This window comes from Myotis myotis, unplaced genomic scaffold (genome assembly GCF_014108235.1).
Source record: "Myotis myotis isolate mMyoMyo1 unplaced genomic scaffold, mMyoMyo1.p scaffold_m19_p_17, whole genome shotgun sequence".
NCBI classification, from domain to species: domain Eukaryota; kingdom Metazoa; phylum Chordata; class Mammalia; order Chiroptera; family Vespertilionidae; genus Myotis; species Myotis myotis.
This window is the reverse complement of record NW_023416321.1, coordinates 37,089,479-37,117,478: the sequence shown is the minus strand read 5'-3', so window position 1 is coordinate 37,117,478 and position 28,000 is coordinate 37,089,479. Positions and strand designations below refer to the sequence as shown.

Below are 28,000 nucleotides of genomic sequence, written 5' to 3'. Positions count from 1 at the left end.
GACATAATAATAGCTAATCCTGCTCTCTTTGGTTTCCATTTGCATTGAATATGTTTCCATCCTTTTCCCTTAGCCTAAGTGTGTTTTTAAAGCCAAAGAGAGTCTCTTGTAGGCAGCATATAGCCAGATCTTGGTTTTTATTGTGCTTTGTTTTTTATCCATTCAGCCACTCTGTCTTGTGATTAGAGAAGGTAATGCTTTTTATTCAAAATAATTATTGATAGGGAAGGAAGTATCCATTGTTTTTGTATCTGTTATGTACTTCTTTTATTCTTTCTTCCTCTCTTGCTGTGTGTGATTTGATGAGTTTCTATAGGGGTATGCTATGATTCCTTTCTCTCTTGTTTGTGTATCTGCTAGAGGTTTGTCTTTGTGTGTGCCATGAGATGTACATTAACTATCTTATAATTATTACAGTCTATTTCAAACTCATAACAATTTCAATCACATGTAAAAATTCTACCCTTTTACTCCCCCATTGTTGTCATAATTTACATCTTCTATATTGTGTATCCATTACCAAATTATTTTATTCTACATGAGTTATGTGTGTGTGTGTGTGTGCGCGCGTGTGTGTGTGTTTGCATGAGTTCTTTTTAGTACTTTTGCTCTTGTTTCCTCTTGGAGTTTCATTCAATAAATTTATTATTTCAATGTAATAAAAATGTTGTGACAGAAAATAACATACATAACTAATAAATTTGTTAAACTCCTCCCTTTAGGCACAGAGTATTCAGTAATGGCTCTGTCATTGCTGTCCCATCATTGAGTCAGAGTTTACCAAAGATAATCACACATAGTCTTATAATATTTTTTATTACAATAACCAGAGACTGCATGAAGGTTTAGGAGGTGTCAAGACCCCTTCTTCAACTATAGGAATGTGTTATCTCAAGACTGTATATTTAAATAAAGAAGTTCAAATGTAAAGAGAAAGAAATACAATTTCTTTATAAATATTCTATGTCTACTATTACCAATCACATATTCTTTTGTAAACATTGAAACACCTGTAAATAAAATTTATACATACATCTATACTAATAATAAAGGAAAAAGCAAACTGTCCAGGACGCCCTCACACATAACGACCAGACCGAACAGCAGGCTCCATGGGGCAACCATGCTGGCAGGGGGGTTAGTGAGGAATGACCAAATGACTGAACAGCAGGCTGCATGGGGCCACCAGGCTGGCAGGGGGCGGGCAGTGAGGGACGACCAAAAGACCAAACAGCAGACTGCATGCAGCGACCAGGCTGGCAGGGGGGATAGTGAAGGGTGACCAGGCCAGCAGAGGGGGGCAGTTGGGGATGACCAGGCCGGCAGGGGGTCCATAAGGGGTGACCAGGCCAGTGGAGGGGCAGTTAGGGGCGACCAGGCCAGCAGCAGAGGGGGTTTGGGGTGATCAGGCAGGTGGGGAGGCAGTTAGGGGCGATCAGGCAGGCACACAGATGAGCAGTTAGGAGCCTGTGGTTCCAGATTGTGAGAGGATACAGGCTGAGCTGAGGGGGACACCCCCCCACACACACACACCGGCACAAATTTCATGTACCGGGCCTCTAATATATATATACACACACACACACAAACATATAAAGGGTGTCCCAAAATTCACGCAAGATTTGAATTTTGTGTTAGCATTAACAACAACAAAAAAATAAAAGCCTAATTTTACTTGGTTTATTGAATCAGATTCTAATATCTGTTGCCCTTTGATTTCAAGCCCTTCAAATTTTTTTAAATTTTGTTTTATTGCTTAAAGTGTTACAAAGAGTATTACATATGTCTCCTTTTTTGTTTTCCCCCTTGACATTCCGCCGGCCTCCCCTATCTCCCAGTGTCTTGTATCCATTGGTTATGCTTATATGCATGCATACAAGTCCTTTGGTTGGTCTCTTACCCCCCTCCCTCCTGCCCCCCAACCCTCCCCGGCCTTCCCGCTGCAGTTTGACAATATGTTTGAGGCAGCTCTGCCTCTGTATCTATTACTGTTCAAAAGTTTATAATGGTCTCTATTATCCATGAATGAGTGAGATCATGTGGTATTTTTCCTTCATTGACTGGCTTATTTCACTTAACATAATGCTCTCCAGTTCCATCCATGCCGTTGCAAATGGTAAGAGTTCCTTCTTTTTTACAGCAGCATAGTATTCCATCGTGTAGATGTACCACAGTTTTCTAATCCATGCATCTACTGATGGGCACTTAGGCTGTTTCCAGACCTTAGCTATGGTGAATTGTGCTGCTATGAACATGTGTGCATATATCCTTTCTGATTGGTGTTTCTGGTTTCTTGGGATATATTCTTAGAAGTGGGATCACAGGTCAAATGGGAGTTCCATTTTTAGTTTTTTGAGGAAACTCCATAGTGTCTTCCATAGTGGCTGCACCAGTCTGCATTCCCACCAGCAGTGCACGAGTGTTCCCTTTTCTCCACATCCTCTCCAGTACTGTTGTTTATTGATTTGTGGATGATAGCCATTCTGATGGTTGTGAGATGGTACCTCATTGTTGTTTTGATTTGCATCTCTCGGATGATTAGTGACTTTGAGCATGTTTTCATATGTCTCTTGGCTTTCTGAATGTCCTCTTTTGAAAAGTGTCTATTTAAGTCCTTTGCCCATTTTTTGATTGGATTGTCTATCTTCCTTTTAAGTTGTATGAGTTCCCTATAAATGTTGGAGATTAAACCCTTATCAGTGATAACATTAGCAAATATGTTCTCCCATGCAGTGGGTTTTCTTGTTGTTTTGTTGATGGTTTCTTTTGCTGTGCAGAAGTTTTTTATTTTGATGTAGTCCCATTTGTTTATTTTCTCTTTAGTTTCCAATGCCCTCGGAGCTGTATCAGTGAAGAAATTGCTTCAGCATATGTCTGAGATTTTGTTCCCTTTGGATTCCTCTAGTATTTTTATGGTTTCTCGTCGTACATTTAAGTCCTTTATCCATTTTGAGTTTATTTTTGTGTATGATGTAAGTTGGTGGTCTAGTTTCATTTTTTTGCATGTGTCTGACCCATTTTCCCAGCACCATTTATTGAAGAAGCTGTCTTGACTCCATTGCATGTTCTTGCCTCCTTTGTCAAATATTAATTGAGCATATTGGTTCGGGTCAATTTCTGAGTTCTCTATTCTATTCCATTGATCTATATGTCTGTTCTTGTGCCAGTACCAGGCAGTTTTGAGAACAATGGCTTTGTAATACAGCTTGATATCTGGTATTGAGATCCCACCTACTTTGTTCTTCTTTCTCAGGATCGCTACAGCTATTCGGGGTCTTTTATTATTCCAGATGAATTTTTGGAGAGTTCGTTCTAGGTCTGTGAAGTATGCCATTGGTATTTTAATGGGTATTGCATTGAATTTATAGATTGCTTTGGGTAGTATGGGCATTTTAATGATGTTGATTCTACCAATCCATGAACATGGTATGTTCTTCCATCTGTTTATGTCTTCCTCTATCTCTTTTTTCAACGTCCCATAGTTTTCTGAATAGAGGTCTTTTACCTCTTTAGTTAAGTTTATTCCTAGGTAACTTAATTTTTTTGGTGAAATGGTAAATGTGAGTACATTTAACACTCTCTTTCTGTAAGTTCATTATTTGTGTATAGAAATGCCATGGATTTCTTGGAGGTAATTTTGTATCCTGCTACATTTCCGAATTCATTTATTAAGTCTAATAGTTTTTTGATGGAGTCTTTAGGGTTTTTTATGTACAATATCATGTCATCCGCGAATAAGGACAGTTTTACTTCTTCATTTCCAATTTGGATGCCTTTTATTTCTTCTTGTCTAATCACAATGGCTAATACCTCCAGTACTATGTTGAACAGGAGTTGTGAGAGTGGGCATCTGTCTTGTCCCTGTTCTTTGGGGAAATGGTTTTAGTTTTTTCCCATTGAGTATGATGTTGGCTGTGGGCCTGTCATATATGGCTTTTATTATGTTGAGGTATGATCTTTTTATTCCAACTTTGCTGAGAGTTTTTATCAAAAATAGGTGTTGGATTTTGTCAAATGCTTTTTTCTGCATCAATTGATATGACAATGTGGTTTTTATCTATCAATTTATTTATGTGATGTATTACGTTTACTGATTTGCGGATATTGTACCATCCTTGCATCCCTTGGATAAATCCTACTTGGTCATGGTGTATGATCTTTCTGATGTACTGCTGGATCCGATTTGCTAGGATTTTGTTGAGGATTTTGGCATCTATGTTCATGAGGGATATTGGCCTGTAATTCTCTTTCATTGTGTTGTCTTTATCTGGTTTTGGTATTGGGGTGATGCTGGCTTCATAGGATGAGCTTGGAAGTTTTCCTTCCTCTTGAATTTTTTGGAATAGTCTGAGGAGAATAGGTTTTAGTTCTTCCTTGAATGTTTGGTAAAACTCCCCTGTGAAGCCATCTGGCCCCGGGGTTTTGTTTGCTGGAAGCTTTTTGATTACTGCTTCAATTTCTTCCATAGTTATTGGCCTATTGAGATTTGTAGATTCTTCCTGATTGAGTTTTGGAAAGTTGTATTTTTCTAGGAATATGTCCATTTCCTCCAGGTTGTCTTGTTTGCTGGAGTAGAGTTGTTCATAGTATTTTTTAACACTCCTTTGTATTTCGTGGGGTCTGTTGTTATTTCTGCTCTTTCATATCTGATTTTGTTTATTTGGGTCCTCTCTCTTTGCTTCTTGGTGAGCCTGGCTAGAGGTTCATCAATCTTGTTTATCCTTTCAAAGAACCAGCTCTTGGTTTTTCTTGATCTTTTGTATTGTTTTTCTTTTTTGGTCTCTATGTCGTTTATCTCCGCTCTGATCTTTATTATTTCCTTCCTTCTGCTTACTCTAGGCTTTTCTTGTTGCTCTCTTTCTAACTCTTTGGGTTGTAGGGTTAGGTAATTTATTATCATTGTTTCTTGTTTTTTGCAGTTGGCTTGTAGAGCTATGAACTTCCCCCTCAAGACTGCTTTCACTGTGTCCCATAGGTTTTGGATTGTTGTGTTTTCATTGTCGTTTGTTGCCATGATATTTTTATTTCTTCTTTGATCTCTCTGGTGACCCAGTCATTGTTTAATAGCGTGCTATTTAGTCTCCGTGTGTTTGATTTGTTTGGATTGTTTTTATTGTAGTTGATTTCTAGTTTTATGCCATTGTGATCTGAGAAGATGCTTGATATGATTTCTATCTTCTTGAATTTTAAGCCACTTTGCCTGTGACCCAATATATGGTCTCTCTTTGAAAATGACCCATGTGCACTTAAGAAGAATGTATATTCTGTGAATTTGGGGTGAAATGTTCTGAAAATGTCTATTAATTCCATCTGATCTAATGTGTCATTTAGGATTGATGTTTCTTTGCAGATTTTTTTTGTTTAGAGGATTTGGTGATAGTGGGATATTAAAGTCCCCTCCTATGACTGTATTGCTGTCAATATCTCCCTTGATCTCCTCCAGAAGTTTTTTTTTTAGGTATTTGTGTGCTCCTATATTGGGTGTGTATATGTTTACCATAGTTATTTCTTCATGTTGGATTGCTCCCTTTAGTATTATGAAGTGGCCTTCCTTATCTTTTATGTCCTTCACTTTGAGATCTAATTTGTCAGATATAAGTATTGTTACCCCAGCTTTTTTTTCTTTTCTATTCGCCTGAAGAACCTTTTCCAACCTTTCACCATCAGTCTGTGTGTGTCTTTTTTTCTGAGGTGGGTTTCCTGTAGGCAGCAGATATATGGGTCATGTTTTCTTATCCACTCAGTTACCGTATGTTTTTTGATTGGGGCATTTAATCCATTTACATTTAAAGTAATTATTGATAGATACTTGTTGGTCGCCATTTTTATTCTTTATCCCTGTGTTCCTTCTTCGTTTCCTATTTTTTCTTTTTACAGTAGACCCTTTAGCATTTGCATTGCTGGTTTGGTGGTAATAAATTACCATAGTACTTTTTTGTCTGTGAAGCTCCTGATTTCACCCTCCATTTTGATTGATAGTCTTGCTAGGTACAGTATTCTTGGATTCAGACCCTTCCTTTGCAGGACTTTGTATATTTTATACCATTGCCTTCTTGCCTGATGTGTTTCTGTTGAGAAATCAGTCACTAGTCTGATCGGGGATCCTTTTAGGTAATTTTCTGTCTCTCTCTGGCCGCTTTTAAGATTCTTGCTTTGTCTTTGGTGTTTGCCAATTTAATTATAATGTGCCTTTGTGTCGGTCTTTTGGGGTTCATTTTGTTTGGGACTCTGTGAGCTTCTTGGATTTGTGTGAGTTTTTTCTTCCCTATATCAGGGAAGTTTCTGTCATTATTTCTTCAAAAGGTTTTCTATTCCTTGCTCAGTTTCCTCTCCTTCTGGCACCCCTATTATGTGGATGTTGTTTCATTTCGTGTTGTCCCAAAGTTCTCTTAGGCTCTCCTGCTTTTTAATTCTTTTTTCTAGAAGGTGCTCTGCTTGGGTATTTTTTCCCAACTTGTCTTCTAGCTCACTGATGCGGTCCTCTGCTTCTTCTAGTCTACTGTTGATGCTTTCTATTGAGTTCTTTATAGCAGTGATGTCATTTTTCATTTCTTCTTGGTTCTTACACATATTGTTGAATTTGTCTTCCATTCTTTTCATCCACCTTATGACCATTTCTCTGAATTCTTTCTCTGACAGGTTGCTTGCCTCCATTGCCTCCATTTGTTTACTTCCTTTTCTGGTGATGCCTGTTTTTCTTTCAAATGCAGGCTGTTTCTTTGTCTCCCCATGATCTCTCTTATCCAGATGTTTGGTTATGTAGGTCTCTCTCTGCTTTTTGTGAGGAGGAGCAGGGCTCGTCTGAGTCCAAGTATTTGCGCTGCTTGAGATCCGGTGTTCCCAGGTTTGTAGCTGGACCCTGGGTGCCGTGGTTGCAGGGTTTCTGGATGTATATGCTTCCGATATCAGCCACTGAAGATGGCACGATCTCCACAGCTGAGCCAGCTGCTCTGGGAGAGATTTCAACAGCAGTGGAGGCTGCCCCATTAGGGGAGCCCGATCTGGCAGTCTCCAACTTTCCCCTGAAGTATAGCTATCGCTCACCCACAAATTTACACTCTCGGTATGGCCACACACTCTCCTTTTGTTCTCTCACTCTCACACTATCTTGCAGTCTGCCTTCCCTTTGGCAGCCATCTTCTCTCCCTCTCAATCCCTTCAATTTGATAAGCATTACCAAGTACCACTTATATCCTAGGAGCAGGGACAATGAAGACCATGGCTTTGCATATGTGCCACCAAAACCGTGGAGGCCATTTACCCAATGTGCTATTCCATACATAACCCTATACTGTATACTTTAAGAATCAATAAAAAATTTACAATTTTTATGCCGGAAGCCGGTCCATCCTTGCTGCTTGACACAGTCACTGCAGGAAAGAAACATCTGCACAGCATATGTTTCAAGGGACCTGGCGTATATAGCATACTGTTCTTAATATGTTTGCTCCCCTTAGCACTGTGTGTTTTAACCAAGGTCACCTCTCTGAGAAAGGTTGTTTCCCCAGGTAGGAATTTTTCCCTGAAGTCAGGGAGGGGATGCCTCTCCTAGAAAGGTTGTTTCCCCAGGTAGGAATTTTTCCCTGAAGTCAGGGAGGGGATGAAACTCCTTAACTAAGTGCCAGGCGGGCAGTTAATCACTACAAACAATCATGCTTAAGCTACATAATCTTTACTCCCTGGAATGGAGATAAGAAATGCCCTAACCTTTGTAATAGAAATTGACAGGATTAAAATCAACTGGGATAAATACGGATGTAACAAGACAATAAACAGCAGAACTTCCCTGGAGATCCAGACCAGAACTTGGCTGGAGATCCTGGCTGGAGATCCTGGCTAGGCTGCTGATCAACTGAACACTGTCTCCGTGTCATTCCTTCTTCGCTGACTCCGTCTACGCCTTTGGGGACCCCTGGACCCGCTGGGGCTGGACCCCAGCATTTTTACTTATAAACCTGTGTTTTCTATCAAAATTACTTCTTGCGTGAATTTTGGGACACCCTTTATATGGTGTGTGGGTGTATGTTACCCTTCCCCAAGATCAGGTGTTTTCCTTAATCATTGTATTAGTGTCCACAAATGAGCACAGATATATATTACTTTGAGAATTACATAGATAATTGTGAAATTTAAACAAACTGGGGTGTGGGGGGACAAGAGGAAAAAGCATAGGCAGACAGTGTATTTGAGGGTAAAGTACCAAAACATCTGTCTTTCCAAGTCAGCTGTCCGTCTTCCAGGTTGAACTTCAAGGAAATTCTTTCTTTATTGCAAACACAACCCCAAAGGCATTGAACAACTTCCTCACTATTGTCTCACTGTTGGCTCCCGTATTGCTACCAGCAAACTTGTTCACTCCCTAGACAGTCACAGAGCCAAGTATGGGCAAAGGACCCCAACAAAGGCTACTGGGACCAGAGACCTTCAACTTGGAGGGCACCTAGGTCACTTCACCAAGGGCAGCTTCAATGCATCCCCACTGGGCCCACTGTCTTTACTGAGGGGTGCTGACAACATAACAGTTTGAACAGTCTATGGCTGTTTCTAATTGAGAATAATAAACTGGACAAACTTGCCCTCTTTCATCTTTTGTTCTCTAAAACAGGCCACAGTGGGGAGGGGTGATATTGAACCCTAGAATGAGGACCTGGGATGCCACAGGAGAGGCAGCTGGAAACAAAGGTCCTGGATAGAAACATCAACCAGGCAAAGGAAGTCAGTAGGGGAAGAGCCACTGAACAGATGGGACCACAGGGAAGCCAGTGACCCACCATGTCTTTTTGGAGCCACCCACTCAGCTCTGGGGTTGTAAGTGTGGCACGAAGGCCTGGAGGTGGCAGGGCTCTGGGAGGACATCACTGAAGCGCTCTGATGAGGTACAGCTTCTCCCCATGCTTGCTGGTGAGGATGGGGGCCTTTCTGTAGTGTTCCACCACCTGTCTCTGGTGGGAAACCTCCTCTGGCTGATGCAGTAGATACTGTATTTTTCCATGTATAAGATGCTATTTTTTTTTCTAAAATCATTAGACTGGACCTAGCCAGTTTGGCTCAGTGGATAAAGTGTCGGCCTGCAGCTGAAGGGTCCCGGGTTCTATTCCAGTCAAGGGCACATGCGTGGGTTGTGGGTTCAATCCCCAGTGTGGGGTGTGCAGAAGGCAGCCAATCAATGATTCTTTCATCATTGGTGTTTCTATCTCTCTCTCCCACTCCCTTCCTCTCTGAAATCAACAAAAATATGTAAAAATTATTTTTAAAATAAAATAAGATTGTTAGACTGAAAATCGATGGGCATCTTATACACAGAAGTCAGCCAAGGAGGGAGCTGCGTGGGTGCATAGCTGCCCATACCTTGTCAAACAGGCTTCCTCCAATCACGAGCCTTATTGTTACTGACGTCAGCTGCTGCCATAATTGGAGGTGGAGGTGGAGATTGCAGATGCCATAGGGACTGGAGCGTTCTGAGCCCATAAAGATGTCAAAAAATAAAAGGATAAATATTGGTAAGTGATTGTCTTACTCCACAAAATTCAAACTGAATGTAATCAGCTGTGCAAAAGAGCATGGAAGTAGAGCTACAGAGAGACAATTTGGACCTCCTCTCACTTAGTGTATGATCAGACAGTGGACAAAACAGGAAGAACAACTCCTTAAGATGCCAAAAAAGAAGAAGGCCTTAAGAGGAAAAGCAGCAGGGAAACCAAGATGGCGGCATAGGTAAACACTGGAAATTGCTGCCTCACACAACCACTTCAAAAATACAACTAAAAGATAAAACAGACATCATTCAGAACCACAGGAGGACTGGCTGAGTGGAAATTCTACAACTAGAAAGAAAGAGAAAAGCATACTGAGACTCAGAGGAGGTGCAGTGTGGAAGTAAAGTGCATAGGTACAGAGGTGCACGCGGAAAGGGCTGGCGGCTGAGGACACAGTTGTCTTTTTCAATTGGGAGCGAGTCTCAAGCTCCTGACTCCTCTGAACTCCAGTTCTGGGCAAGTCTCTGGGGACCCAGACTCATACAGGGAGAGGCTAGACCAGCCATGGGCAAACTACGGCCCGCAGGCCAGATCCCGCCTGTTCGGCTGTTCTATCCAGCCTGGGGAGCTGAAAGAGCAGAGGGTTCTCTTGCTCTCCCCTCCGGCTCCTTCACCAGCAGCAGTGTTAACATGGCAACATTGGGAAACACGGCCGCAGCTCCTTCATCTGAGTCCAGTTTAAGAACCCATTATAGCCCTCAAGTCAAAAAGTTTGCCCACTCCTGGGCTAGACTGTCTGGCATCGGTTGGACCTCGAGGGCAGCTTTCTCTCAGAGGTGCTTGCAGCGATTACCTGAACACTGAGAAGTGGGGCCTCTTAGGGCAGGACTGAGGAGCAGCCATAGCTGCTTGCTCCGCCCTGTTGATCCCCTGGGACCCTGCCCCACCCAAGCTGTGCACAGGCTTTTGCATATGAAAGGCCTGGCCCTTTGCAATCTGAAAATTACCTAACCAACTGCAGCTGGCCCAAGGCCCCACAGCAGCTTGCATTCCTTCACAGCTGAGCTCCTGCTGAGTAGCTTCAGGCAGAGGCCAAATTAGCACCTCCTTAGAGATCCAAGAGCCAGTGTACCCAGTGGTCAGAGTGGGACCATCCAGATTACAACTCCTCAGATCCATAAGGGACACACTCAGGGGGCAGACTCAGTGAGCACCAAAGCCCCACTGAAGCAAGTCTTGCCCCAGAAGGGTGTCTCCAGCACAGAAGTTCTCCCACTATAGACACAGCTGATTCTCACAGCCAATTGGCCCGGAGGTCAATTCCTCCCAGTGGTACCTACAACAATCAAGGCTTAACTACAACAAGACTGTGCACAAAGACCACAAGGAGATGCACCAAGAGTGTCCACCTCAGGTAATTGGGGAGGCGGAGCCACCAGGCCCTATAGGACACCTAGCACAGAAAGCCCCTTTATCAACAGGGAAGCATAAAAAAATGCAGAGACAAAGAAACAGGTCAAAAATGACAGAAATGGAGGAAATCAAACTACTGGATACAGTGGGGCCTTGACTTATGAGTGTCCCGACTAACGAGTTTTTTGAGATACCAGCTGTCTCTCTGCCAAATTTTTGCATTGAGTTGATAGATTAATTTGAGTTAACGAGCTCCTTAACGAGCTTGGTCTCGGAATGAATTAAACTCATAAGTCAAGGCCCCACTGTATAGAGTTCAAAACCACACTTTTAAGGTTTTTCAAGAATTTTCTAGAAACCGCGGAAAAACTTAGTGAGACACTCAAGAAATCTAGTGAGACTGCCAATAAATTTAATGAGATCCTCAATAAGTCTAGTGAGACCCTCGAGGTTGTGAAAAAGGACCAACTAGAAATTAAGCATACACTGACTGAAATAAAGAACATTATACAGATTTCCAACAGCAGACTAGAGGATCGCAAGAATCAAGTCAAAGATCTGAAATGCGAAGAAGCAAAACACACCCAACCAGAAAAGCACAAGGAAAAAAGAATCCAAAAATATGAAGATAGTGTAGGAAGTCTCTGGGACAACTTCAAGTGTACCAACATCCAAATTATAGGGGTGCCAGAAGAAGAGAGAGAGCAAGATATTGAAAACCTATTTGAAGAAATAATGACAGAAAACTTCCCCTACCTGGTGAAAGAAATAGACTTACAAGTCCAGGAAGTGCAGAGAACCCCAAACAAAAGGAATCCAAAGAGGACCACACCAAGACACATCATAATTAAAATGCCAAGAGCAAAAGACAAAGAGAGAATCTTAAAAGCAGCAAGAGAAAAAATGTCAGTTACCTACAAGGGAGTACCCATACAACTGTCAGCTGATTTCTCAAAAGAAACTTTGCAGGCCAGAAGGGAGTGATAAGAAATATTCAAAGTGATGAATAGCAAGAACCTACAACCAAGATTACTTTACCCAGCAAAGCTATCATTCAGAATTGAAGGTCAGATAAAGAGCTTCACAGATAAGAAAAAGCTAAAGGAGTTCATCACCACCAAATCAGTATTAAATGAAATGCTGAAAGGTATCCTTTAAGAAGAGGAAGAAGACGAAAAAGGTACAGATACAAATTATGAGCAACAAATACACATCTATCAACAAGTGAATCTAAAAATCAAGTGAATAGATAATCTGGTGAACATAATAAACTGTTGATTATAATAGAATCAGGGGCATAGAAAGGGTGTGGACTGACTATTCTTGGGGTGGGGGAAGGGATGTGGGGGATGCGGGAAGAGACTGGACAAAAATCGTACACCTATGGATGAGGACAGTGGGGGAGGAGGCTAAGGACAGATGGTGGGGTGGGAACCGGGTGGAGGGGAGCTATGGGGGGGAAAAGAGGAACAACAGTAATAATCTGAACAATAAAGATTTAATGTAAAAAATATATATTAGCAAAAAAAAAAAGAGGAAAAGCAGCAAAAATGGGAGCAGAGACTTAAGACTGGGACTATGGAGCACCACCAGAGTGGCATATGTGTGTCAACTCTGCTTACTCAATGTCAGGGAAGAATGTTTGCAAGTGAAATGAATATTGTCGATTTTACAGGAAAAGCAAAATTGTACTTCAATTTCATGAGGAGTGAAGGGTTGGTCATGAGAACACGAACAAAGTTAGCTCAGAAAATGCCAGTCAAGGGCACATGCATGGGTTGGCACCTTCTCAAGTTTATGAAAATGATCTCACATGTATAAACAGTGACTCAGAAGACAGCAGTGATACAAAGAAGTTGAAGAAATTGATATGTCTGGAACTCATGGTGATGAAGAAGAGAGCAGTGATGCAACAGAGGCTAAATAAAATGATATGCTACATAATATCATAGTACTGGTATGTAAACATTACCTGCAGTAATCCTATCTAATAAAAGAGAAACATGGTAATTGGCGTACGACCGCTACCCTTCCCATTGGCTAATCAGCGAGATATGCAAATTAACTGCCAGCCAAGATGGCGGCAGGCAGCCAGGCAGCTTAAAACTAACATGAGGCTTGCTTGCTTCTGTGACGGGGGAAACCAACGTTCCCGCCTGCTTTGCCGGCCTCTGAGCCTGCAGTTTAAGAAACATTGTAACAAATATAGAAGCTAAACAAAACCCCAGAAACCTGCTTTCAGCGAGCCCGGGTTCTCAGAGCTGGAGTTATACAGTGTTTCGATTATAGAACCAAAACAAACCAGATACCTTCTTTCAGCAGCAGAAGCCTCAGAGCTGGAGCCAGAGCTAAAGCTGGCCCAGAATAAAAAAAAGAAAAAGAAAAAAAGGAGCAGTTGGGAGCTTCAGTCGGCCTGAAAACAGCCCTCAGCCCCTCACCCAGACTGGCCAGGCACCCCAGTGGGGACCCCCACCCTGAAGGGTGTGTGACCAGCTGCAAACAGCCATAATCCCCTCACCCAGGCTGGCCAGGCACCCCAGTGAGGACCCCCACCCTGATCCAGGACACCCTTCAAGGCAAACCAGCCAGCCTCACCCATGCACCAGGCCTCTATCCTATATAGTAAAAGGGGAATATGCCTCCCAGCACCGGGATCAACGGAGCCGAGAGGCCGCCCGGCACCCGGATCAGCGTGACAGGGGGCAGCGCCCAAACCCCCTGATCACCCTGTGGCTCTGTGTGTGACAGGAGGCGGGGCCACAACATCCCTATCCGCCCTGCTCTGTTCATGACAGGGGAAGGCACCCCAACCCCCTGATCAGCCCTGCTCTGTGCCTGATAGGGGGAGTTCCCCAACCCCCTGATCGCCCTGCGGCTCTGTGTGACAGGGTGCGGCGCCTCAACCCCCTGATCAGCCCTGCTCTGTGTGTGACAGGATGCGGCGCCCCAACCGCCCCCCCACCCCCGCCACGGGCCCTGCTGTGTGTGTGATGAGGTAGAGCCATAACCTCCCCATCAGCCCTGCCCTGAGTGTAAGAGTGGCAGCACCCCAACCACCTGATTGGCCCTGCTCTGTGGGTGATAGAGGGCGGCGCCCCAACCCTGCCCCCCCTCAGGGGCCCTGCTCTGTGTGTGATGGGGTAGAGCCATAACCTCCCCATTGGCCCTGCCCTGAGTGTGACAGGGGGCGGTGCCCCAACTCCCCTATCAGCCCTACTCTGTGAGTGACAGGGGGGAGTTCCTCAACCCCCTGATGGGCCCTGCTCTGTGCATGACAGGGGGCAGCGCCCCAACCCCTGGATTGGCCCTGCTCTTTACGAGACAGGGGGTGGCGCTGCAACCTCCCTATCGACCCTGCCTTGAGTGTGACAGGGGGCAGTGTCCCAACCCCCCAATCAGCCCTGCTCTGAGCCCGACCAGGGGCTGCACCTAGGGATTGCCGTCTGCCACCAGGGAGCAGGCCTAAGCCAGCAGGGCGTTATCTCCTGAGGGGTCCCAGACTGCGAGAGGGCACAGGCCGGGCTGAGGGACACCCCGCCCCCCCTCCCCCCCGAGTGCACAAATTTTTGTGCACCGGGTCTCTAGTTACTAAATAAAAATGTGTTCTGTTTTTTGTCTAAAATATTGATTTCTTAATTTGGGGTTAGAAATGTGGGGGCTGTCTTATACATGGGGGTGTCTTATACACGGAAAAATACAGTATTCTTCACAAACTGCACCTTGAAATGTTCATTCCTCTCTGATGCTTTGAGAGACACATGACAAGTCACTGGGTTTGGATTTGCTGTCCCCAATAAGGTAGTCGCCCTGCGGCATCCCTATCGAGAGCACACGTGCCCTGGTGGCGTGTTATTTCCATACTACCTGCAAAGCACCCACTGCCCTTACCTCAGGTATGTGATATATGGGGCATTTGACGTGGACAGGGCAGGCCCATGGCTGAGGACCACAACGTAGTTTTTTGGGGGGTGGGGACAAGGCCTGCCTGCCCCCAGGCATTTTTGCATTTTCCCCCTCTCCTGGTAGTTCTTGGGCTTCTCAATTGCCTTCATGGTCTCTCTCTTCTGGAAGTTGAGTTTCTCGGTGACCAAGCTGAAAGGGTACAATTTATGGACCACATGCAGGATGCAGTGCCCTGGCCTTTGCTTGGGGATGAGCCCTGCAGAAGGCTGAGGAAGTTGGGGGACTCAGTGGCCAGCTTGTCCACCTCCTCATAAAGTAGTTTTAGGGGAACAAGCCCAAAGGCCAGTTGTAGCTGCCACACCCCCAGCCATTGCTGCACTCCTCCATGACAGTGACACCAGACTCCTTTACCAGGATTAGTTCATCTGCCCCTCCATCATGTAGGACATTTTCAAAGTCCAGGATATTGAGGTCCTGGATGAGGTTGGCACCACCTCCCCCCGTTGTCAGGGTACTTAGCATTGGTGCTGGGTATTAGGGACAATCCCACATGCTAGTCATCCTCTTGGTATTGCTGAGGCCTAGTGTGTCCTTCAGGTTCTTCATGAGGGAGCCCCTCTTCAGACCGTTCTTCCTCTCCACATAGTTGAACAGCACCGTGGCCTGTCTTGTTGGCCACGTCCTCACCCGCCACCACATCTTGGAGTCATTCAGTAGCCACATACACTGATTCTTCTTGATGTCAAGTCCCTGGTCCTTCTGGACAATTTAGCCTCGTTGGCTATAACAATAACTTCTGTCATCTTTCAGAGCCCTTCTTTGGCACCCATTTAGGAGCGATAACTGGCAAAATCCAATTCCTCAAAAGGTGAATGTTTTAGCTGATTGCACCTCTGAAGTTACAAAGCCCCAGGTATTCCCCAAATTCTCAAATCTCAGCAGAGAACTGTAATCTGGGAAATCACTTGTACGAAAGGAACATATAAACTCTGAAATGTCTAAAGTGATAGGGCCAATCCACTCACATTCTCACATGGTCTCTGAAGCTGTTACAATGCTAAAGTCAGGTGCCTGATCAGCATCCAATAACCCACTGCATACCCTGAAGAGTTTCTAAGATCAACATTACTGTGCTGTGCTAGTGCCTCCATGCCCCCCTTCACCAGCCCCAGGATTTGCTCCAGCCTGACTACCCCAGCCCCACAGCATTGGCCAAGACTTTTGTCTTTTAACCATTCTACTAGAGTTATTTACACACCATCATTACCATACAGCATATTCTGAATTTGACTATATATTTACCTTTGCCAATGAGATGTATACTTTCACCTGTTTTCATGTTTCCAATTAGCATTCTTTATTTCAGCTTAGAGAATGCCTTTTTGCATTTGTTGTGAGTCCACTCTAGTGGTGTTGAACTACTCAGCTTTTGTTTACCTGAGAATACCTCTATAGCTCTTTCATTTCTGAACCTTTGCTGAATAAATTATTCTAGACTATTTTTCTTTCAGCGCTTTGAATATGTCATGTAGTGCCTCCTGAACTGTGAAGTTTCTGCTGAAAAAAATTGCTCATAGTTTTGTGGGAGTCCCCTTGTATGTGATCAGTCATTTGCTTACGTATTCTCTTTGTCTTTCATTTTTGACAATTTTATTACAATGTGATAAGTGATGTCCTTTTACAGTTGAATCTGTATTGGAACCTATGAGTTTCATGTACCTGGATGTATATACTTCTTTGCAGATCTTGAATTTTATATAATTTTCATGTCATGAAATAGTCTTCTTCTTTGAATTTTTCAAACATTCTTAAGACACAGGTTGGTCATCAAGATTTGGCCATAGTTTGCCAACCCTTGGTCCAAAGCATAATATTAAAAAGTAACTTGTTAGAATTATTGGTGGTAGGGGAGAATTTTGAAAGTTTTACTAAATCAAGAGGATTTAGATATGTGGAATGCAAGCAGATCCATTAAAACCAGGATATTTTGGAGAACATCGCACCAAAAGACCTAAGACCTCAGGCAATCACAGGATTCAGAGTGGGGTGGGCCATAACCATGACTTAGAGTGGCCATACGGAAGATCTTCACTTTGCCAGAAATGTTTTCACAAGAGACAATAAGAGTAGATCTTTAGATCATGATTCCAGAGGTGGGGTGGGCACCTGACATCCTTTTCTCACCAAGCAAAGGGTGAAAATTGGCCCCACCTACTTTGGAGGTCCAGCAGGTTTCCCAAGATAAACTGGGCTTCAGGATCCCAGGTGGGTCGCTTGTATCATCACAAACATTCACCTAAGGAGAAAGGTCAGAGTCACTCAAAATATTCTGAAGGGAAGAGGATGTAACAGTAATTTGACTTGGAATCTGACTAAGATATGAACTTGAGTTCCTTCCCAAGGGCACAGTCCCTGACATGTGCTCAGCTCCTCACTGTTCACAAACCACTTCCTCCTCTGCCCAGGTGGTTTTCCCCAGAAGCCGACCCTGACACTAAATTAGAGAGCAGGTGGCTTATTCAGGAATTGGTTGCCTGGAAGCACCATTAGGAGAGAGAAGTGGGAAGGGAAGGGAGAAACCAATGAAACCTGCATTGTGGGGCAACTGAGGTTCGATGTACTAGGGATCTCCAGGAGACAGCGGAGAACACACGTCAGAGATGTCTCTGCTGGGGGACAGGGAACTGCCTCTGTCAGGGGTTAAGCACTCATCCTGGAGCTTTAATTCCCTGGGGCTTCTGGCCTGTCATGCTCATTTTCTTGGAGAGAGCCCTCAGACAGATGACCTGAGGTGATTGTAGCAGATTATCCTTGGCATGTACTTCAGTGGTGGGTGCAAAGAGAGTTCTGTCAGGAATCAATAGTATCTGTTTCACCATCCATTATCTCCTTCACTCGACCATGACCTCTTACAATTTATTAATAAAAAATTGTAAGCTCAGTGGGGCTAATAGCTCAGGTCATGGAATTAATGAGAGTAAACAGGTGTGTCTGTTTGTTCACTCTTTATCCCAGGCCTCTAAATCAGTGTCTGGCAGTGTTAGCCATTGATTAATATTTGCAGAAGGAAGACACATCACACTATGAGAATGATTTGCGCAAGTCAAAACTTAAGCAGGGATCTTCTCCCCAAAAACCCATATTTCCTCCATGATATGAAAAGAATGTACCAGTATCAGCAGCCAGCACAGTGTGTAGCTTTAAGTGAGTTCAAAAAATATGTGGAATGCATAAATGAAGAAACAATTAAACAAATGTTCCATCTTTCTCTTGTTTCTGCAGGAATCAAAGAAAAATACCAAAACCAAAGAAGAGAGAGTTCCTGCCCCACACAGTCATGGAGAAATGAGTATTTGCACCAAAAATTCACACAACTGCTACTTCTACACAGATCTCAACCCAGAGGCTATGACTTTCTACTCAGGAGAAGGAATCATGAGGTGGTAGATGAACAAGGAAATTGGATGGAGATTGGAGACTTATTTGGCCCAGGGCTGAGTACCCAGGAGGAGCCTCCCACTGTTGTGGTGCATGGAGTTGCTGGAATCGGGAAGTCAACCCTGGCCAGGCAGGTGAGGGGAGCATGGGAGGAAGGCAGGCTGTTCAAGGACCGCTTCAAGCATGTCTTCTACTTCAACTGCAGAGAGCTGGCCCAGTCTGAGACCATGAGTCTCGCTGAGCTCATCACAAAAGACTGGGCGGCTCCTGATGCTCCCATTGGGCAGATCCTGTCTCAGCCAGAGCAGCTGCTCTTCATTCTTGATAACTTAGATGAACCAAAATGGGACTTGAAGGAGCAGAGTTCTGAGCTCTGTCCACACTGGAGCCAGCAGCAGCAGGTGCACACACTGCTGGGCAGTTTGCTGAAGAAAACCTTACTTCCCACGGCTTCCCTGCTGATCACAGCTCGGATCACAGCTCTGAGAAACCTCATTCCTTCTTTAAAGCATCCTCGCTGGGTAGAGGTCCTGGGATTCTCCGAGTCAGCCAGGAAAAAGTATTTCTCCCAATATTTCACAGATGAGAGCCAAGCGATTAGAGCCTTTATCTCGGTTGAATCCAACCCGGCTCTCTTGACCATGTGTCTCATGCCCTTGGTATCCTGGCTGGTCTGCACTTGCCTGAAGCAACAGATGGAGCAGGAGCAACCACTCCCACTGACCTCCCAGACGACCACAGCCCTCTGTCTCCACTACTTTTTCCACGTTCTCCAGGCTCAGTCCCTCAGGACTAAGTTGAGAGGTTTCTGCTCTCTGGCTGCTGAAGGCACCTGTCAAGGAAAGACTCTGTTCAGCCCCGAGGACTTCAGGGAACACGGGTTAGATGGGGCCAACATCTCCAGTCTCTTAAACATGGGTGTTCTTCAAGAGCACCCCACCCCTCGGAGCTACAGCTTCATTCACCGGTGCTTCCAGGAGTTCTTTGCAGCAATGTCCTATGCTTTAGGCGATGGAGTGTTGAAAGGTGATTGCTTTAATAACATCATAATTACAATAGACTTGACAGATGTATATGACAGGCATGACCTATTTGGGGAACCAACCACATGTTTCCTGTTTGGTCTTTTGAGTGATCAGGGGATGAGAGAGATGGAGAGCATCTTCAAATGCAGCCTGTCTCGGGAGCGGCTTCCCTCTCTGCTGCACTTGGCCAAGAAGGAGGTCCTTTTGAAGCATTGGAACCTAGACCCATATTCTTGGCATTTGCTGCACTGTTTTTATGAGATTCAGGATAAAAACTTTATGAATAATATTTTCATTCCCTTTACATTGAGGATATGTGTCCAAACTGACATGGAGCTCCTGCTGTTCACTTTCTTCTTTACATTCTGCCACCGCATTGAAAGGCTTCTACTGAATTATGGTGGACAGCACAGACAAGCAGGAACGACTACAGGTGCATTTCTGTAAGTGTTTCCCCTCTCTCCACTCTCCTGCTCCTCTGTTGGTATCACTGTCCTGGGCACTGGGGGCACTCTCACTGAGCCTGGCCCCAGGGTCTACTCTAATTGATGTGATCAGTGACTTCTAACAACAAAATCTGACCCCCATTCTCTGTCCACCTAGGATCCTCCGCAGCAATATATGACCATGTGACCTTCCCTCTCTGCTTCTGGGTGGCCTGCTGTGGCCCTGCCTTGCGCTGCTGCTTCTCTTCCTGTCTCTGTCACAATGGCTACCATCTCTCCTGGGTGCACTTCCACCCCCATGCTGGCAGCAGCTGCCCGCCATCCAGCCCACCTGCCTCTGATTCTCCCTCACACATGCTTCCTTCATGCAACAGCTCACTCAGCTGCTTCAGGCACCCCCCGGATGGCTGTTGACTATGACATTGGTCATAAGTTCTCCTCTGTCAACTCAGAATGTGTTTGTCTGAAAAAGAGTCTTTCTTTTTCTCTACAAAACCAATAATGTCCCTGTTTGTTTCAATGATGCACTATTGCCCCAGGGACTCCGCTGAAGCCCACCATCTGAGTATGACAGAGTAGATTTCTCAAATTACCCTCCAGCACCAGCAACACTGTTATCTTCCACATCCGGGTTCCCCACCTCAGTGACAGTTTTGATCCTTTAGTTCTTTGAGGTGCCTATCTCCCCTTTAAATGATTCACTCCATAAATGTGTATTAAGCACTGATTTTATACCAGCTCCTAAAGATCACAGATTAGTAAAGCACAGCCCTATCCACTACAAACTCAAATCTGGAAGAGCAAATGTATACCCATTCAATAACTAGAACAGTGTGCAAAGTCCATGGTAAGAGAGGCATGGACAAGGTGAAACCATAGTTTAAGAAGGGAGGATCACACGAGTGAACTTGATTAGTACAGAGTCTCAGATAAAGAAATGGTAGACTTGGGTATTTTATTTTCAGGCTAGAGGCCCGGTGCATGAATTTGTGCACAGGTGGGGTCCCTTGGCCTGGCCTGTGGGGAACAGGCCGAAACTGGCTCTCTGACATCCCCCGAGGGTCCTGGATTTCGAGAGGGTGGTTCTCGGGTGACATATCCCAGAATCTGGCTCCCTCTTATCTGGTTCCCAGTTTGTCACCCGAGAACCACAGCTGCCAAGTCAATGCAGCTCTGCTGCTCCTTCATTGAGCATCTGCCCCCTGGTGGTCAGTGTGCATCATAGCTACTGGTTGGAGCATCTGCCCTCTGGTGGGCATTGCACATCATAGCTACTGGTAGGACAGTCAAACGGTCTCACGGTCACTTAGGCACGTGGTTGACAAAGTGCGGCTTGCGAGCCACATGCAGCTCTTTGGCCCCTGGAGTGTGTCTCTTCCTAAGCCTTAGGAGTACCCTAATTAAGTTAATAACAATGTACCTACCTATATAGTTGAAGTTTAAAAAATGTGGCTCTCAAAAGAAATTTCAATCGTTGTACTGTTGATATTTGGCTCTGTAGACTAATGAGTTTGCCGACCACTGGCTTAGGCCTTTATATATATAGATTTACAATGTTGTTGTTTTCTAATATAAAACTAATGTTCATTGTAGAAAAATGAGGACATGTAAATAAGCAAAATTAATGTCAAACCAGTATCTATCACTCATAGGTGACCATCATTATAAACTGACGTATATATTCTCTAGTCTTATTTTTATGCACATTTTAGAGCAAAACTGAGCCATACTGTACATTTTATTTCATAGTCAGCTTTATTCATTTATTTTTATTTGAAATATATATTTTTTATTTTTTTATTTTATTTATTAAATCTTTATTGTTCAGATTATTACATTTGTTCCTCTTTTTTCCACCCATAACTCCCCTCCACCCAGTTCCCACCCCACCCTCCGCCCTCTCTCCCCACCCAATATCCTCATCCATAGGTGCACAATTTTTGTCCAGTCTCTTCCCGCATCCCCCACACCCCTTTTCCCCCCAACAATAGTCAATCCATTCCCTTTCTATGCCCCTGATTCTAGTATAATCACCAGTTCATTCTGTTCATCAGATTATTTATTCACTTGATTCTTAGATTCACTTGTTGATAGATGCATATTTGTTGTTCATAATATGTATCTTTACCTTTTTCTTCTTCTTCCTCTTCTTAAAGGATACCTTTCAGCATTTCATATAATACTGGTTTGGTGGTGATGAACTCCTTTAGCTTTTCCTTATCTGTGAAGCTCTTTATCTGACCTTCAATTCTGAATGATAGCTTTGCTGAGTAAAGTAATCTTGGTTGTAGGTTCTTGCTATTCATCACTTTGAATATTTCTTGCCACTCTCTTCCGGCCTGCAAAGTTTCTGTTGAGAAATCAGCTGACAGTCATATGGGTACTCCCTTGTAGGTAACTGACTGTTTTTCTCTTGCTGCTTTTAAGATTCTCTCTTTGTCTTTTGCTCTTGGCATTTTAATTATGATGTGTCTTGGTGTAGTCCTCTTTGAGTTCCTTTTGTTTGTGGTTCTCTGCGCTTCCTGGACTTGTAAGTCTATTTCTTTCACCAGGTAGGGGAAGTTTTCTGTCATTATTTCTTCAAATAGGTTTTCAATATCTTGCTCTCTCTCTTCTTCTGGCACCCCTATAATTTGGATGTTGATACGCTTGTAGCTGTCCCAGAGGCTCCTTACACTATCTTCATATTTTTGGATTCTTTTTTCATTTTGCTTTTCCAGCTGGGTGATTTTTGCTTCTTTGTATTTCAAATCTTTGACTTGATTCTTGCGATCCTGTAGTCTGCTGTTGGAACTCTGTATAATATTCTTTAGTTCAGTCAGTGTATGCTTAATTTCTAGTTGGTTCTTTTTCATAACCTCCAGGGTCTCACTAGATTTCTTGAGGGTCTCACTTAATTTATCGGTGGTTTCTTGCGACCCTCTAGTCTGCTGTTGGGAGTCTGTATAATATCCTCTATTTCAGTCAGTGTATGCTTAATTTCCAGTTGGTCCTTTATCATAACCTCGAGGGTCTGACTAGATTTCTTGAGAATCTCACTACATTTATCAGCGGTCTCACCAGTCTTTTCGAGGGTCTTACTAAATTTATCGGCGGCTTCTAGAAAGTTCTTGAAAAACCTTAAAAGTGTGGTTTTGAACTCTATATCCAGTAGTTTGCTTTCCTCCATTTCTGTCATTTGTGTCCTGTTTCTTTGTCTCCGCATTTTTTTATGCTACTCTGTGTTGATAAAGTGGTTTTCTGTGCTAAGTGTCCTCTAGGGCCCAGTGGTTCAGCCTCCCCAATTACCTGAGGAGGACACTCTTGGTGCACCCCCTTGTGGTCGTTGTGCACAGTCTTGTTGTAGTTAAGCCTTGATTGTTGTAGGTATCACTGGCAGGAATTGACCTCCAGGCCAATTGGCTGTGAGAATCAGCTGTGTCCGCAGTGGGAGAAGTTCTTGCTTCAGTGGGGCTTTGGTGCTCACTGAGTCTGCCCCCTGAGTGTGTCCTTTATTGATCTGAGGAGCTGCAAACTGGATGGTCCCACTCTGACCACCAGGCACACCAGCTTCTAGATCTCTAGGGAGGTGCTAATCTAGCCTGTGCCTGAGGCTACCCAGCAAAAGCCTCCATGCAGGGCTTGGGCGGGGCAGGTCTCACGGGATCAACAGGGCTGGGATAGCAGTTACGGCTGCTCTCAGTCCTGCCCTCAGAGGCTCCGCTTCTCAGTGTCCTGGTAATCACTGCAAGCACCTCCGAGAGAAAGCTGCTCTCGAGTTCTGACCAATGCCAGACAGTCCCGTTTCTCCCGTATGAGTATGGGTCCCCAAAGACTTGCCCAGAACTTGAGCTCAGAGCCTGAGACTCCCTCCCGATTGAAAAAGACAACCGCGCCCTCAGCCACCTGCTCGCTCCACGTGCGCCTCTGTACCTTAGTATTTTACTTCCGCACTGCTCCTCCTCTGAGTCTCGGTAAGCTTTTCTCTTTCCTTATAGTTGTAGAATTTCCACTCAGCCAGCCTTCCTGTGGTTCTGGATGATGTCCGTTCAGTCTTTTAGTTGTACTTTTTTTTTTTTTTTTTTTTGTCTTTAGGTTACTTTTTTTTTATTTTTATTTTTTTTTATTTTTTATTTTTTAATTAAATCTTTATTGTTCAGATTATTACATTTGTTCCTCTTTTTCCCCCCCTCAACTCCCCTCCTCCCAGTTCCCGCCCCACCCTCCGCCCTCACTCCCCACCCACTGTCCTCATCCATAGGTGCACGGTTTTTGTCCAGTCTCTTCCCGCATCTCCCACACCCCTATCCCCCCCAAGAATAGTCAGTCCATTCCCTTTCTATGTCCCTGATTCTATTATAATCAACAGTTCATTCTATTCATCAGATTATTTATTCACTTGATTCTTAGATTCACTTGTTGATAGATGCATGTTTGTTGTTCATAATTTGTATCTTTACCTTTTTCTTCCTCTTCCTCTTCTTAAAGGATACCTTTCAGCATTTCATATAATCCTGGTTTGGTGGTGATGAACTCCTTTAGCTTTTCCTTATCTGTGAAGCTCTTTATCTGACCTTCAATTCTGAATGATAGCTTTGCTGGATAAAGTAATCTTGGTTGTAGGTTCTTGGTATTCATCACTTTGAATATTTCTTGCCACTCCCTTCTGGCCTGCAAAGTTTCTGTTGAGAAATCAGCTGACAGTCGTATGGGTATTCCCTTGTAGGTAACTGAGTTTCTTTCTCTTGCTGTTTTTAAGATTCTCTCTTTATCTTTTGCTCTTGGCATTTTAATTATGATGTGTCTTGGTGTGGTCCTCTTTGGATTCCTTTTGTTTGGGGTTCTCCGTGCTTCTTGGACCTGTAAGTCCATTTCTTTCACCAGGTGGGGGAAGTTTTCTGTCATTATTTCTTCAAATAGGTTTTCAATATCTTGCTCTCTCTCATCTTCTGGCACCCCTATAATTCTGATGTTGGTACGCTTGAAGCTGTCCCAGAGGCTCCTTACACTATCCTCGCATTTTTGGATTCTTTTTTCATTTTGCTTTTCCGGTTGGGTGTTTTTTGCTTCATCGCATTTCAAATCATTGACTTGATTCTTGCGCTCCTCTGGTCTGCTGTCGGGAGTCTGTATAATATTTGTTATTTCAGTCCGTGTATGCTTAATTTCTAGTTGGTTCCCCAATATAACATCGAGGGTCTCATTAGTTTTCTTGTAGATCTCATTAAGTTTATCGGCGGCTTCTAAACAGTTCTTGAGAGACCTTAAAAGTGTGGTTCTGAACTCTATATCTTCCATTGACAATTTTGTCCTGTTTCTTTGTCTCCGCATTTTGTTATGCTTCCTTGGTGCACCCCCTAGTGGTCTTTGTTCGCAGTCTTATAGTTAAACCTTGATTGTTGTAGCTAATACCAGGGAGGGTTTGACCTCCAGGCCAGGTGGCTATGAGAATCAGCTGTGTCAGCAGTGAGAGAACTTCTGTCCTCTAGGGAGGTGCTAATCTAGCCTTTGCCTGAGGCTATCCGGCAAATGCCTCTGTGCAGGGCTTGGGCGGGGCGGGTCGCACAGGATCAACAGGGTGGGGCGGAGAGAGCAGTTATGGCAGCTCTCAGTCCCGTCCCCAGAGGCTCTGCCTCTCTGAGTCCCAGCACCCGCTGCAAAGCTCGGAGAGAAAGCTGCACTCACTCTGGCTCTGACCGAAGCCAGACAGTCCCGCTTCTCCTGTTTGAGTCTGGGTTTCTAAAGACTCGCCCGGATCTGGAGCTCAGAGTCTGCGACTCCCTCCCAATTGAAAACGCCAGCCGCGCCCTCCGCCGCCAGCCCGCTCGCGCAGTCCGCACCTCAGAATTTGACTTCAGCACTGCGCCTCCTCTGAGTGTCCGTATGCGTTTCTCTTTCCTCCTAGTTGTAGGACTTCCACTCAGCCAGTGTTCCTGTGGTTCTGGGTGATGTCCCTTCCGTCTTTTAGTTTCACTTTTGAAGTAGTTGTTCAAAGCAGCAAACTCCGGCGTTAACCTATGCCGCCATCTTGGTTCTCTCTCTAGTTGTACTTTTGATGTTGTTGTGCGAGGCAGCAAACTCTGGTGTTTACCTATGCCGCCATCTTGGTTTCTCCTCAGCTTCTCTGAAATATATTTTTATTGATTTCAGAGAGGAAGAGAGAAGAGAGAAGGAAACATCAGTTATGAGAGAGAATCATTTTTGGCTGCCTCCTGCATGCCCACTACTGGGGATCAAGCCTGCAACCTGGCTATGTGCCCTTGACCAGAATTGAACCCAGGCCCTTCAGTCCACAGGATGATGCTCGAGGGCCCTTTATTTTTATATTAAGACTTTCTTCTTATATTTTGAAGTAGCCTAATATAACACTGAAAGGTTCCGAGTTGTGCCAAGGTTGCACAAAACTGACTCAAGGCTTAATGTAGTCAAAATGACATTTATTTAAGGTGTCTGGGTGCAGATGGGCTGAGTTTGAGAAATAAGTCAGCCCCGAATGGGGGAGGAAGGTTTTTTAGGTGCTTAGGGAGAGCTGCCGGTGGCTTCTGCTGACCCATGTGTATGGGCTGTGATGCAAGCAGCTTCTGTTAATGCATGTATATGGGCTGTGCAAGAGTTGTGGTCTCAGAGGTTCCTGTAAGATATTCGCTCAAGGGGAACATTTGCAAAGCTTAGGCTTGTAGAACAAACTTAGTTTCTGCTAAGTTAGAGCCCTATTTCTTGATTAACCCTTTCATTTCCATCTTAAAGGGTATATATAAAGGAAAAGAAGGGGATGGGGCCGCCATTTCTCTTAGTCTGCTTCTTGCATGGGAGGGGGTGTCACGGATGCCTAAGGAGTAAATTCAGATTATTTCCTGGGATATAGGCCTATAGGGTCCCTTTATCTTGGTAAGGAAAACTGTCTTACTGTCTAGTTAATTAGGACTTGTAATTTTGTTTGTATAAACTTGATAACTAATTTTAAAGTGCAGGGCCCAAAGAGGAGGAGGAGGAGGAGGAGGAGGAGGAGGAGGAGGAGGAGGAGGGGAAACCATGTTAGGGGATCCAAAAGGGATAAAAGCCAGGTTAATTTGGGCAGAGCTCCTTGAAGGCTGGACCATAGGGACTATGCTGTCCTGACTGATCTCCTTGAGCCATTGAGTATTCTGTAGAATGTGTGCATTCTTTCCTCTCTTTGACCTGTAGAGTTTAAATAAAAACAACAGGAGGTGTTAGTAATTAAACAAACCCCTCCCTCTTTGGCTAAAAGATAGTCTAGGGCAGCAGTCGCCAACCAGTGGTCCGCGGACAGACCACTGGTGTCTGTGAGGTTCGAAAGGTTGGTGACGACTGGTCTAGGGCTAGTAGGGGGACCATTTTAGGGATATAAGAACACTATGAAGGTGAACAAAGAGATGTGTTCTGGAGAGAAATCCTGTAAATCTCTCTGGAGCCAGAGGTCTGTAATGAATTTGAAAATATCTTACACTGTTTAGATGGGATAGTCTGCCCCAGGTGGGGGAATGTTGTCACTAACAATCTGCAGGAATGTGGAGGCCTGGGTATATAATTCATTAGTCATTTGGCTGGAATCGGAGAGGGGCTTTTTCTCCAGGAAGGCTAATGGGAGGGTATGTTACCCTGGAGGTGAGGTTTTTGTTTTTCCCCAGTTTTGTCACTTGCTAGGCCTCTGGAGCTTTCTACCCTGCTGAGTTTCTACACCTGGACCTGGCCCATTGTCCTTGCTCTGGGGGTCAGAGGGATGATGAAGCCTGGGCACCAAAGGAGGTTTTGATGTTATGTAGGGGTGGTATTTCCTGAGTACAAGTAGGGCTTGTAATCTGATGCAGACAAACTGTTTTATACATTTTATTATTACTGGGGCAAAAGCTAGAACAATAAGAGTTATGCCAAATGGTCTGGTGGAAGGAAAGAGGCATTAGTTTGGAGGGTTGTAGTCTAATATACCCAAATGAGGTTTATTCTTAAATTATTTACTTTTAAGTGTCCTTAAGTGGTTTAGGAAGATAGGATTTACTAAATGGCTGTGGACTGCTGTTTGATTATCTCAGTTTCCCTATTCTGCTTGTTCTGGTTTATTGGCCTATATCAATTATATAACTCCTTCTTTTTTCTTTTCCTTAGTAAAAGCATCAGGCACTCATTTTATTGTATTGAGATCTAATAAAACAATGAGGCTAACCCAACAAACAAATTATATTTGTAATCTAAAAGCTTTGGGAAGTTCTAGGTCAGTGTTCACCCCGTACACAGAAACTTGTGTTTGTTGAGAGTCATGAGTGTGTAGGTTAATGTTTTTCATAAATTGTGAATTGTTTTT

At 44.1% G+C, this 28,000-nt stretch overlaps 1 protein-coding gene and 1 pseudogene across 1 annotated transcript in view; one reads left to right on the top strand and one right to left on the bottom strand.

Annotated features, from left to right (window-relative positions):
* Nucleotides 1-8,855: 8,855 nt before the first annotated feature.
* LOC118671517 lies at nt 8,856-15,943 on the bottom strand (annotated as a pseudogene).
* Nucleotides 15,944-17,608: 1,665 nt separating this feature from the next.
* The window catches only part of LOC118671512 (NACHT, LRR and PYD domains-containing protein 1-like), a 67,854-nt gene continuing 57,462 nt past the window's right edge, over nt 17,609-28,000 (top strand). Inside the window, exons 1-2 of the mRNA XM_036339773.1 lie at nt 17,609-17,621; nt 18,075-19,453. Coding sequence (XP_036195666.1) covers nt 17,609-17,621; nt 18,075-19,453 — 1,392 coding nt within the window. The remainder of the gene's footprint in view (nt 17,622-18,074; nt 19,454-28,000) is intronic.